Below are 12,452 nucleotides of genomic sequence, written 5' to 3'. Positions count from 1 at the left end.
ATCCGAAATTCCTTATGATACTGTCGCAAAGCTAACTAAAAAGCAGCATTCGGCAAGAGAGGATGACTTTCACTTTAGCAGTGATAAATTCATGAACTTCTTTGAGGAAAAGATTATGATTATTAGAAAGCAAATTACGGACTCTTCTTTAAACCTGCGTATTCCTCCAAACCTCAGTTGTCCTGAGTCTGCACAACTCTGCCAGGACCTAGGATCAAGAGAGACGCTCAAGTGTTTTAGTACTATATCTCTTGACACAATGATGAAAATAATCATGGCCTCTAAACCTTCAAGCTGCATACTGGACCCTATTCCAACTAAACTACTGAAAGAGCTGCTTCCTGTGCTTGGCCCTCCTATGTTGAACATAATAAACGGCTCTCTATCCACTGGATGTGTACCAAACTCACTAAAAGTGGCAGTAATAAAGCCTCTCTTGAAAAAGCCAAACCTTGACCCAGAAAATATAAAAACTATCGGCCTATATCGAATCTTCCATTCCTCTCAAAATTTTAGAGAAGGCTGTTGCTCAGCAACTCACTGCCTTCCTGAAGACAAACAATGTATACGAAATGCTTCAGTCTGGTTTTAGACCCCATCATAGCACTGAGACGGCACTTGTGAAGGTGGTAAATGACATTTTAATGGCATCGGATCGAGGCTCTGCATCTGTCCTCGTGCTCCTAGACCTTAGTGCCGCTTTTGATACCATCGATCACCACATTCTTTTGGAGAGATTGGAAACCCAAATTGGTCTACACGGACAAGTTCTGGCCTGGTTTAGATCTTATCTGTCGGAAAGATATCAGTTTGTCTCTGTGAATGGTTTGTCCTCTGACAAATCAACTGTAAATTTCGGTGTTCCTCAAGGTTCCGTTTTAGGACCACTATTGTTCTCACTATATATTTTACCTCTTGGGGATGTTATTCGAAAACATAATGTAAACTTTCACTGCTATGCGGATGACACACAGCTGTACATTTCAATGAAACATGGTGAAGCCCCAAAATTGCCCTCGCTAGAAGCATGTGTTTCAGACATAAGGAAGTGGATGGCTGCAAACTTTCTACTATTAAACTCGGACAAAACAGAGATGCTTGTTCTAGGTCCCAAGAAACAAAGAGATATTCTGTTGAATCTGACAATTAATCTTAATGGTTGTACAGTCGTCTCAAATAAAACTGTGAAGGACCTCGGCGTTACTCTGGACCCTGATCTCTCTTTTGAAGAACATATCAAGACCATTTCAAGGACATCTTTTTTCCATCTACGTAACATTGCAAAAATCAGAAACTTTCTGTCCAAAAATGATGCAGAAAAATTAATCCATGCTTTTGTCACTTCTAGGTTAGACTACTGCAATGCTCTATTTTCCGGCTACCCGGATAAAGCACTAAATAAACTTCAGTTAGTGCTAAATACGGCTGCTAGAATCCTGACTAGAACCAAAAAATGTGATCATATTACTCCAGTGCTAGCCTCTCTACACTGGCTTCCTGTCAAAGCAAGGGCTGATTTCAAGGTTTTACTGCTAACCTACAAAGCATTACATGGGCTTGCTCCTACCTATCTCTCTGATTTGGTCCTGCCGTACATACCTACACGTACGCTACGGTCACAAGACGCAGGCCTCCTAATTGTCCCTAGAATTTCTAAGCAAACAGCTGGAGGCAGGGCTTTCTCCTATAGAGCTCCATTTTTATGGAACGGTCTGCCTACCCATGTCAGAGACACAAACTCGGTCTCAACCTTTAAGTCTTTACTGAAGACTCATCTCTTCAGTGGGTCATATGATTGAGTGTAGTCTGGCCCAGGAGTGTGAAGGTGAACGGAAAGGCTCTGGAGCAACGAACCGCCCTTGCTGTCTCTGCCTGGCCGGTTCCACTCTTTCCACTGGGATTCTCTGCCTCTAACCCTATTACAGGGGCTGGGTCACTGGCTTACTGGGGCTCTCTCATGCCGTCCCTGGAGGGGGTGCGTCACCTGAGTGGGTTGATTCACTGTTGTGGTCATCCTGTCTGGGTTGGCGCCCCCTTGGGTTGTGCCGTGGCGGAGATCTTTGTGGGCTATACTCAGCCTTGTCTCAGGATGGTAAGTTGGTGGTTGAAGATATCCCTCTAGTGGTGTGGGGGCTGTGCTTTGGCAAAGTGGGTGGGGTTATATCCTTCCTGTTTGGCCCTGTCCGGGGTGACCTCGGATGGGGCCACAGTGTCTCCTGACCCCTCCTGTCTCAGCCTCCAGTATTTATGCTGCAGTAGTTTATGTGTCGGGGGCTGGGGTCAGTTTGTTATATCTGGAGTACTTCTCCTGTCCTATTCGGTGTCCTGTGTGAATCTAAGTGTGCGTTCTCTAATTCTCTCCTTCTCTCTTTCTTTCTCTCTCTCGGAGGACCTGAGCCCTAGGACCTGAGCTCCAGGACTACCTGACATGATGACTCCTTGCTGTCCCCAGTCCACCTGGCCATGCTGCTGTTCCAGTTTCAACTGACCTGAGCCCTAGGACCATGCCCCAGGACTACCTGACATGATGACTCCTTGCTGTCCCCAGTCCACCTGGCCATGCTGCTGCTCCAGTTTCAACTTCCACCTGACTGTGCTGCTGCTCCAGTTTCAACTGTTCTGCCTTATTATTATTCGACCATGCTGGTCATTTATGAACATTTGAACATCTTGGCCATGTTCTGTTATAATCTCCACCCGGCACAGCCAGAAGAGGACTGGCCACCCCACATAGCCTGGTTCCTCTCTAGGTTTCTTCCTAGGTTTTGGCCTTTCTAGGGAGTTTTTCCTAGCCACCGTGCTTCTACACCTGCATTGCTTGCTGTTTGTGGTTTTAGGCTGGGTTTCTGTACAGCACTTTGAGATATCAGCTGATGTACGAAGGGCTATATAAATAAATTTGATTTGATTTGATTTGATTTGGGGACACAGTGTCTCCTGACCCCTCCTGTCTCAGCCTCCAGTATTTATGCTGCAGTAGTTTATGTGTCTGGGGTCTAGGGTCAGTCTGTTATATCTGGAGTACTTCTCCTGTCTTATTCGGTGTCCTGTGTGAACTTAAGTATGCTCTCTCTAATTCTCTCTTTCTCTCTCTCTTTCCCTCTCTCGGAGGACCAGAGCCCTAGGACCATGCCTCAGGACTACCTGGCATGATGACTCCTTGCTGTCCCCAGTCCACCTGGCCGTGCTGCTGCTCTAGTTTCAACTGTTCTGCCTGCGGCTATGGAACCCTGACCTGTTCACCGGATGTGTTACCTGTCCCAGACCTGCTGTTTTCAACTCTCTAGAGACAGCAGGAGCGGTAGAGATACTCTTAATGATCGGCTATGAAAAGCCAACTGACATTTACTCCTGAGATGCTGACTTGCTGCACCCTCGACAACTACTGTGATTATTATTATTTGACCATGCTGGTCATTTATGGACATTTAAACATCTTGGCCATGTTCTGTTATAATCTCCACCCAGCACAGCCAGAAGAGGACTGGCCACCCCTCATAGCCTGGTTCCTCTCTAGGTTTCTTCCTAGGTTTTGGCCTTTCTTAGGCTGGGTTTCTGTACAGCACTTTGAGATATCAGCTGATGTAAGAAGGGCTATATAAATACATTTGATTTGATTTAACTAGTAGTCTTTTGACTGGTAGATTATTGACTGGTAGTCTATTGACTGGTAGATTATTATTGACTGGTAGACTATTGACTGGTAGATTATTGACTGGTAGACTATAGACTGGTAGATTATTGACTGGTAGATTATTGACTGGTAGACTATTGACTGGTAGATTATTGACTGGTAGACTATAGACTGGTAGATTATTGACTGGTAGATTATTGACTGTTAGATTATTGACTGGTAGACTATTGACTGGTAGATTATTGACTGGTAGATTATTGACTGGTAGATTATTGACTGGTAGACTATTGACTGGTAGACTACTGACTGACTTACTCTCATATGTTATCTGGTATACAGTACAGTACAGTACAGTAGGCTCTACTCTCATATGTTATCTGGTATACAGTACATTACAGTACAGTACAGTACGGTACAGTACAGTAGGCTCTATTCTCATATGTTATCTGGTATACAGTACAGTACAGTACAGTACAGTAGGCTCTACTCTCATATGTTCTATGATATACAGTACAGTACAGTACAGTACAGTAGGCTCTACTCTCATATGTTCTATGATATACAGCACAGTACAGTACAGTATAGTACAGTACAGTAGGCTCTACTCTGATATTTTCTCTGGTATACAGTACAGTACAGTACAGTAGAGTAGGCTCTTCTCTCATATGTTCTATGATATACAGTACAGTACAGTACAGTACAGTAGGCTCTACTCTGATATTTTCTCTGGTATACACATATCTACAATGTGGGCCAAAATTGTTAACATTCTCTTGAGATTTTTTCAAGTGGTTATGAAAGCAGACATCAGTATTTATATAAACAAAAGGAGTTATGATACGGTAACTAATATGGATTCAATAATTTACTTTTTAGTTCATTAGCAGTTGTTATTAAACCAATAACAACAAGCTCATAACCTGTAAGAAACAACAACACTATGATATCAGTGATTAACCTAAAGGCATAAACAATAGAATCCACTCTCTCAGTTTCTATATGCCACACAAAGTATCAGTAACCACTGAAAACACTGGAAGCCTTCAAAACCCATTAAAAAAAACCTCTAGCTCAAGTATCACTGCTTACCTTCTTTCTTCAAGGCATTCAGAAAAGACTTCATTTTCCCCCTTTTCCTTATTGCTTAATTGTTCATGGGAAATGTGGAGATATGAATAAATAGAAAAAGAGCGAATATGAAATGTATCCGAGTTTTGTAGTGGGAAAAAGCAGCAGCAAGTCGTTCCAGTGGTAAAGCGCGTGACAATGGGAGGGAAAGAGATTGGCTGGGAAGGCAGGCAGGCAGAGGGACAGGAGGGAGGGAAGGAAGGAGGGAGACAGGCAGGGAGGGAAGGAAGGAGACAGGCAGGCAGGGAGACAGGCAGGGAGGCAGGCAGGCAAAGGGCCAGGCAGTGAGGGAAGGAAGGAGGGAGACAGGCAGGGAGGGAAGGAAGGAGGGAGACAGGCAGGGAGGGAAGGAAGGAGGGAGACAGGCAGGCAGGCAGGGAGACAGGCAGGGAGGCAGGCATGCAGAGGGACAGGGAGGGAGGGAAGGAAGGAGGGAGACAGACAGGGAGGGAAGGAAGGAGGGAGACAGGCAGGGAGGGAGACAGGCAGGGAGGGAGGGAGACACAGACAGACAGCCAGGCAGGCAGGCAGGGAAACAGATAGACAGACAGGCAGTGAGACAGATAGACTGACAGGCAGGGAGACAGTGAGATAGACAGGCAACCAGGGAGACAGACAGGCAGTCAGGGAGAGGCTGGCAGGGAGTCAGGCAGGCAGGCTGGAAGACATTCAGGGAGAAAGGCAGGCAGCGAAACAGGCAGGGAGACAGGCAGGAAGGCAGAGGAAAAGGCAGGCAGGGAGACAGGTAGGCAGGGTGACAAGCAGGGAGACAGGGAGGGAGGCAGGGGGGAAAGGTAGGCAGTGAGCAGGCAGGGAGAGGGAGACTGGCAGCCAGGGAGAAAGGTGGGAATAAAGGCAGACAAGGAGACAGGCAGGGAGACAGGGACAAAGACAGCCAGGCAGGGGGAAAGGCTGGGAGACACACTGCTTGTTACTGACTGGGATCACAACGCACCAGTTCCACGCATCTCCATTTCCCTCTCGTCCTCTCACACTCAGTCTCTATTTCTCTCTCTCTCTCTCTCTCTCTCTCTCCCTCTCTCTCGCTCTCTCTCTATATATATATATACAGTATATATATATATATATGTCTACCTCTCTCTCTCTCTCTCCCTCTCTCTCTCTATGTCTCCCTCTATATATATCTCTCGCACACAAACACTCTAACAGACAGTCAGATGCACTGAAGGAAAATAAACTCCCAAGATATAGCGTTGCTTCACCCAGGTTCAACATTCCAGAGACAAGCAGCACATGATCTCAGCAAGAATGTGTCAAATATTATAATCATTATGGATGGGGAGAATTCAACTAAACCACAGCCACTTTGATTACTATCATTAACACTGATTTTAATATAAACCAAATTGCTAAAACACTGTATTATCTAAAACTACTTCAATAATAATCCAAATGAATGATATTGCCATAGATGACAGGGCAGAACACATTCTCAATACGTGGCTGTCAAACACATGGTGGAGAGAGGTGTCGCTTGCAATCACATAACACCCAAATTAAACATGCATAAATCAATTTCAGTGGAAACAGGTTCGGCGAGAGATTGGATTTTAACCGGTGCTTTCACAGGAACAGCTGTATCGAAAACAAACCCTTTGTGTTGCTAGGCAACCTTAGCGAGGAAGTCTAAATTCGTTATTAGCAAGTTGCTTGTTGGTTGTGAAATTATGTGGGCGATTCCACGGCAGCATAGGCCGAAAATATTTCTGGTATCTCAGATTGTTCTGGCAATTCTCATAGTAACTTCATTGGGAGGAAAGATGTTTGACATGCTTTTTACATTTCTATCACAAACCATTTTCAAAAAAAGCATGATGAAAGTTTGAGATATTCATATTTATATTTATTTATTCATATTTAAATTCATATTCATATTATGTTGAATAAATGAATGTGAAAATGTGTATTTCAGAATCTAGCTATACTCCATATTTGAGAAAATACTATAAGGTATCTAATAACACCATGATGTTGTCTGTATCATGTACGTTCACAGCTCATAGGGTCTTACAGGAGACATGTTCAGGTCTAAGATGGGCCTAAAATGGCCACTTTCCTGATGATAAAAAAATATATACATTGTAAAAATACAAGTGTGTCAAACATTCTGTTCCGTTTCTATGTGAGAATTACCAGAACAATGTGAGATACCAAAGATATTTTTCGGGCTATAGTGGCATGGAATGGCCCATACGTAGTGTTTTTACCAAGCATTTGTAACCAAGCACTTACAGAACAACACTATTGGAATGTGATGAGAATTAAGACATGTTGTGATATTATGAAATGCTATTCCCTCTCGGGAATAACTTTAGGACTTTCATTGGGAAAACAACATATTGAATTCATATTGAATTGGCATTTGGAATTACTCCTTCCATCAACATTCTCTTAATTGCTCAGAATTTATCTCAAACCATTGGTGTGGTCATTAGTAGTCTAAATATACAAGAACCAGTCCACTGAAAGCAATATGAAAATGACCCTATACTAGATCCTTTGTAATGTACTGTCTATGATGAATTACAAAGCGTCATGACTTCAAACCAGCCTAACATCTAACATCTAAATGACTGTAGGCTGCAGGGGGAACTGTGGATGGGGGGAATCTACACGGACCACCTCTTCTCTTCTCTGGCACACAGATTGTTAGATAGCAACCTGACAAGCACCAACCTCCTCTTTCCTCTCCAAGGAATAGCTTTAACATTTTAAAGGTGAACCTCCTCGTTATAATCAATCAAACACAACGAAAAGAAAGAGCAGCTTGAGGTAGATCAATCTCAAAGAGGTAAAATAGTGATGAACCATCTTGTTTGAGCACCACAAACCCTGAGTGATGGATCCATAAAGATAGAATGACAGAACAACACTGCTGTCACCACATTGATCAGTGATGCAGTAGATTATACAACAGTGATAATGGATCACAGGACAAAGGATGCTGAAGAAACAGCACTGATGAGTCTACATTTTCAGTAACAATCATGAAAAAAAAACAACCACCAATGTATAGATCTACGCCATATAAAGAGGCTACCTCCCTACCCGTGGGTCTTCCATTGAGGAACCGACCAGATCTGAGATCCCGAAAGCCAAATATCACATGGATCTGGGAACCATGGCAACCACGACTGGATTTATATGGGACAAGGATTTACATAGTTGCCTGTAGAACAAGGCAGATGCTGTAGGTTTATGTGTCATGACTGCAGCCACGACGTTGAACTATATAATACAAATTCTGTTACACTCTTAGAAAAAAAGGGTTCCCAAAGGTTCCTTCGGCTGTCTCCATGGGAGAATCCTTTATGGTTCCAGGTAGACCCGTTTCGGGTTCCATGTAGAAGCCTCTGTGGAAAGGGTTCTACATTGAACCCAAAAGGGTTCTACCTGGAACCAAAAAGGGTTCTTCAAAGGTTTCCCCTATAGGGACAGCCGAAGAACCCTTTTAGGTTCTAGATAGTACCTTTTTTTCTAAGCGTGTATAAACCAATGTAATGAGGTTAGCTGTCACAAAGACCTTCACTCTCAGACTGAAGCTAATCAGCCCGACTATGACTCAAGGGGCAAATGCAAAAAGACAATTAAATAATTAAATAATAGGTGTGCAGCACCCTTTCTATTTACAGAAGAATGTGGTCACAAAACATGAAGAAAGAAGTGATGACAGAGGACAGAGAAAAGGGACTGTTGGGGGTTGTAAATGCATGACAAAGGAGTTATGTCTCAGTGTCTATTTGGAGAGGAAGAGACAGAAATCCCCTGACACTTGTACGGTAAGATTGCAAGATTGTAAGACTGCTGGCACTAGCAATAAGTTGACTGTATGCCAGAAGGAGAGTTCATAATGTCACAGTCTTGGACCCTTGGCCTAAGGACACAGGAAAAAAAGGATTCCATCAGATACAAAGTGGCATCTATAGAAAGATGACAGAGAAGATTGTAATCTGCATCCCATGCACCTTAGAGCCTACTGTAATGTACAGTCATGGACAAAAGTTTTGAGAATGACACAAATATACATTTTCACAAAGTCTGCTGCCTCAGTTTGTATAATGGCAATTTGCATATACTCCAGAATGATATGAAGAGGGATCAGATGAATTGCAATTAATTGCAAAGTCCCTCTTTGCCATGCAAATGAACTGAACCCCCCCCCCAAAAAAAAAAAAAAATTCCACTGCATTTCAGCCCTGCCACAAAAGGACCAGCTGACATCATGTCAGTGATTCTCTCATTAACACAGGTGCGAGTGTTGATGAGGACAAGGCTGGAGATCACTCTGTCATGCTGATTGAGTTCGAATAACAGACTGGAAGCTTCAAAAGGAGAGTGGTGCTTGGAATCATTGTTCTTCCTCTGTCAACAATGGTCACCTGCAAGGAAACACGTGCCGTCATCATTGCTTTGCACAAAAAGGGCTTCACAGGCAAGGATATTGCTGCCAGTAAGATTGCACCTAAATCAACCATTTATCAGATCATCAAGAACTTCAAGGAGAGCGGTTCAATTGTTGTGAAGAAGGCTTCAGGGCACCCAAGAAAGTCCAGCAAGCGCCAGGACCATCTCCTAAAGTTGATTCAGCTGTGGGATCGGGGCACCACCAGTACAGAGCTTGCTCAGGAATGGCAGCAGGCAGGTGTGAGTGCATCGGCACACACAGTGAGAAGAAGACTTTTGGAGGATGGCCTGGTGTCAAGAAGGGCAGCAAAGAAGCCACTTCTCTCCAGGAAAAACATCAGGGACAGACTGATATTCTACAAAAGGTACAGGGATTGGACTGCTGAGGACTGGAGTAAAGTCATTGTCTCTGATGAATCCCCTTTCCGATTGTTTGGGGCATCCAGAAAAAAGCTTGTCCATAGAAGACAAGGTGAGCGCTACCATCAGTCCTGTGTCATGCCAACAGTAAAGCATCCTGAGACCATTCATGTGTGGGGTTGCTACTCAGCCAAGGGAGTGGGCTCACTCACAATTTTGCCTAAGAACACAGCCATGAATAAAGAATGGTACCAACACATCCTCTGAGAGCATCTTCTCCCAACCATCCAGGAACAGTTTGGTGACGAACAATGCCTTTTCCAGCATGATGGAGCACCTTGCCATAAGGCAAAAGTGATAACTAAGTGGCTCGGGGAACAAACATTGATATTTTGGGTCAATGGCCAGGAAACTCCTCAGACCTTAATCCCATTGAGGAATTCTCAAGAGGCAGGTGGACAAACAAAACCCCACAAATTCTGACAAACTTCAAGCATTGATTATGCAAGAATGGGCTGCCATCAGTCAGGATGTGGCCCAGAAGTTAATTGACAGCATGCCATGGCGGATTTCAGAGGTCTTGAAAAAGAAGGGTCAACACTGCAAATATTGACTTTTTGCATCAACTAATTGTCAATAAAAGCCTTTGACACTTGTGAAATACTTGTAATTATACTTCAGTATTCCATAGTAACATCTGACAAAAATATCTAAAGACACTGAAGCAGCAAACTTTGTGGAAATTAATATTTGTGTCATTCTCAAAACTTTTGGCCACGACTGTACTGTACTGTACTGTACTGTACACCAGATAACATATGAGAGTAGAGCCTACTGTACTGTACTGTACTGTACTGTACTGTACTGTACTGTACTGTATACCAGATAACATATGAGAGTAGAGCCTACTGTACTGTACTGTACTGTATACCAGAGAACATATGAGAGTAGAGCCTACTCTACTGTACTGTACTGTACTGTACTGTACTGTACTGTGCTGTACTGTACTGTATACCAGAGAACATATGAGAGTAGAGCCAACTGTACTGTACTGTACTGTACTGTGCTGTACTGTACTGTATACCAGAGAACATATGAGAGTGACAGAGAACAGTGCAGCAGACAGACAGATGACAAAACACAGCTGATCAATCCATGTGTGTGTGTGTGTGTGTGTGTGTGTGTGTGTGTGTGTGTGTGTGCATGACGTACGTGTGTGTGTGTGCGTGTGTGTGTGCGTGTGTGTGTGTGTGTTTGTGTGTGTGTGTGCATGACATACGTGTGTGTGTGTGTGCGTGTGTGTGTGTATGTGTGTGTGTGTGTGTGTGTGTGTGTGTGCATGACGTGCGTGTGTGTGTGTGTGTGTGTGTCCATGACGTGCGCGCTCGCGTGTGTGTGTGTGTGTGTGTGTGTGTGTGTGTGTGTGTGTGTGTGTGTGTGTATGACGTGTGTGTGTGAGTGTGTGTTCTCATCCCAGTCCCACTATGTAGGCCAGCTCCATTGTGAACTGTGGCTAAGTGTGGATTGGAGCAGAACTGACTGTCTTTAGATGAGAGAGGAGGCACAGAGCAGGTCCATCCACCGGGAAACACAATAGCCCATTCAGAGTGGAAGCGCTTTGGTCTACAACGTGCATCATTCATAAAGCAAGTGAATTGCACATGACTTAACTCACATTCAATACAACACATTTGCCAGCAACCCTTTCCTAGCCTGGTAACCTGCTATGCTCAATGGTTTACCTGTCTTACCATTTCCTATAATGCAATAGTTTTTTTCTGGTAAATTAACACAGTTTATACTACACAGAAACAAAGAAATGTTGAGTTCAGAAACTTACCAATATCAGTCTCTTTATGGTTCTTGATTAATTCTGCCAATTCAAAGTTTCCTGCGATGATGGCCACCTGGAACAGAATGGTAGATTTATAGTGAGGTATTTATAATAGTCACATTTGTAAATCAATCAAAATGGCTTTTAAAATCTGACCAACTTCAATGGTGGATATGGTATTCATTATAGCAAATTCCTGACTACCAGCTCTGATGGCCACAACATGTGGTGGCTCAGTTAAATTTGTCAGAAAATAACTTAATTCCCATTGTAAAATGACTCACTTTCATGAAATGCAACTTGAAATCCTTATAGGTACTAATAATAACTCTATAAACAGAAGCCTGGTAAAGGTTGTAGTGTAGTGGGTGGAGGGCAGCAGAGCCACAGCCACAGTCAACACATATCCAGCCAGTAAACCCTGCCAACTGATTCCGCCTTTAGACACGTTTACATAAGACAGGTCAGTGCGGAGTCATATACTGTATACAGAGAGTTTGGCCAATGTGGTTTCTGTCTGAATGTTCCGATAGCACCACTTCCTCCTCCATAGCCATTTTGCTACGTGATAATTGAAGCTTCCATGTTGTGCTGTTTATTTCTGATCTTTAAAAAAAAAAAATACTTATGAAGTGAAAGAAGATATACAATTTGTTGACACCACAAAACTGTAAAGACTTGAATACACGTTATTCCAAATTATAATTAATAAAAACTTCTGTAATATTCCTCTGTTTTTCTTGTTTACAGCAGGTCATTTCAGAGGGAACTGTCAGAGGCACTCTTGTATTGTTACATCGCTCTGTTAACATGGTGTTCGTTTTAAAATCTGACCGAAACGCTCTCTATATACGGGTCTGGGTCAGTGGAATAGGAGAGGCAATGTGAGGCTCAGGCTGTATTACAGTAAGGAAAGGTAGTCATAGAGACAGAACAAGTTTTATTTCTATGGGTACGGTATAGTCACTGAAAGTTGTATGACTAGACTAACTCACTCATGGAAATCCTGAATAAACTGAACCCTCCATCTCTATCCCAAATATGAAATTGGTTTCATGTGGATAAACAAAT

The 12,452-nt window shown here is 43.2% G+C and overlaps 1 protein-coding gene across 1 annotated transcript in view; it reads right to left on the bottom strand.

Annotated features, from left to right (window-relative positions):
* The window catches only part of LOC112219029 (SH3 and multiple ankyrin repeat domains protein 2-like), a 152,462-nt gene that overhangs the window by 93,935 nt on the left and 46,075 nt on the right, over positions 1-12,452 (bottom strand). The window contains exon 9 of the mRNA XM_042301773.1: positions 11,388-11,454. Within this exon, the coding sequence (XP_042157707.1) occupies positions 11,388-11,454 (67 nt within the window). The remainder of the gene's footprint in view (positions 1-11,387; positions 11,455-12,452) is intronic.

Source organism: Oncorhynchus tshawytscha, linkage group LG19 (genome assembly GCF_018296145.1).
Source record: "Oncorhynchus tshawytscha isolate Ot180627B linkage group LG19, Otsh_v2.0, whole genome shotgun sequence".
Classification (NCBI taxonomy): domain Eukaryota; kingdom Metazoa; phylum Chordata; class Actinopteri; order Salmoniformes; family Salmonidae; genus Oncorhynchus; species Oncorhynchus tshawytscha.
This window is presented reverse-complemented; position numbering and strand designations above follow the sequence as displayed.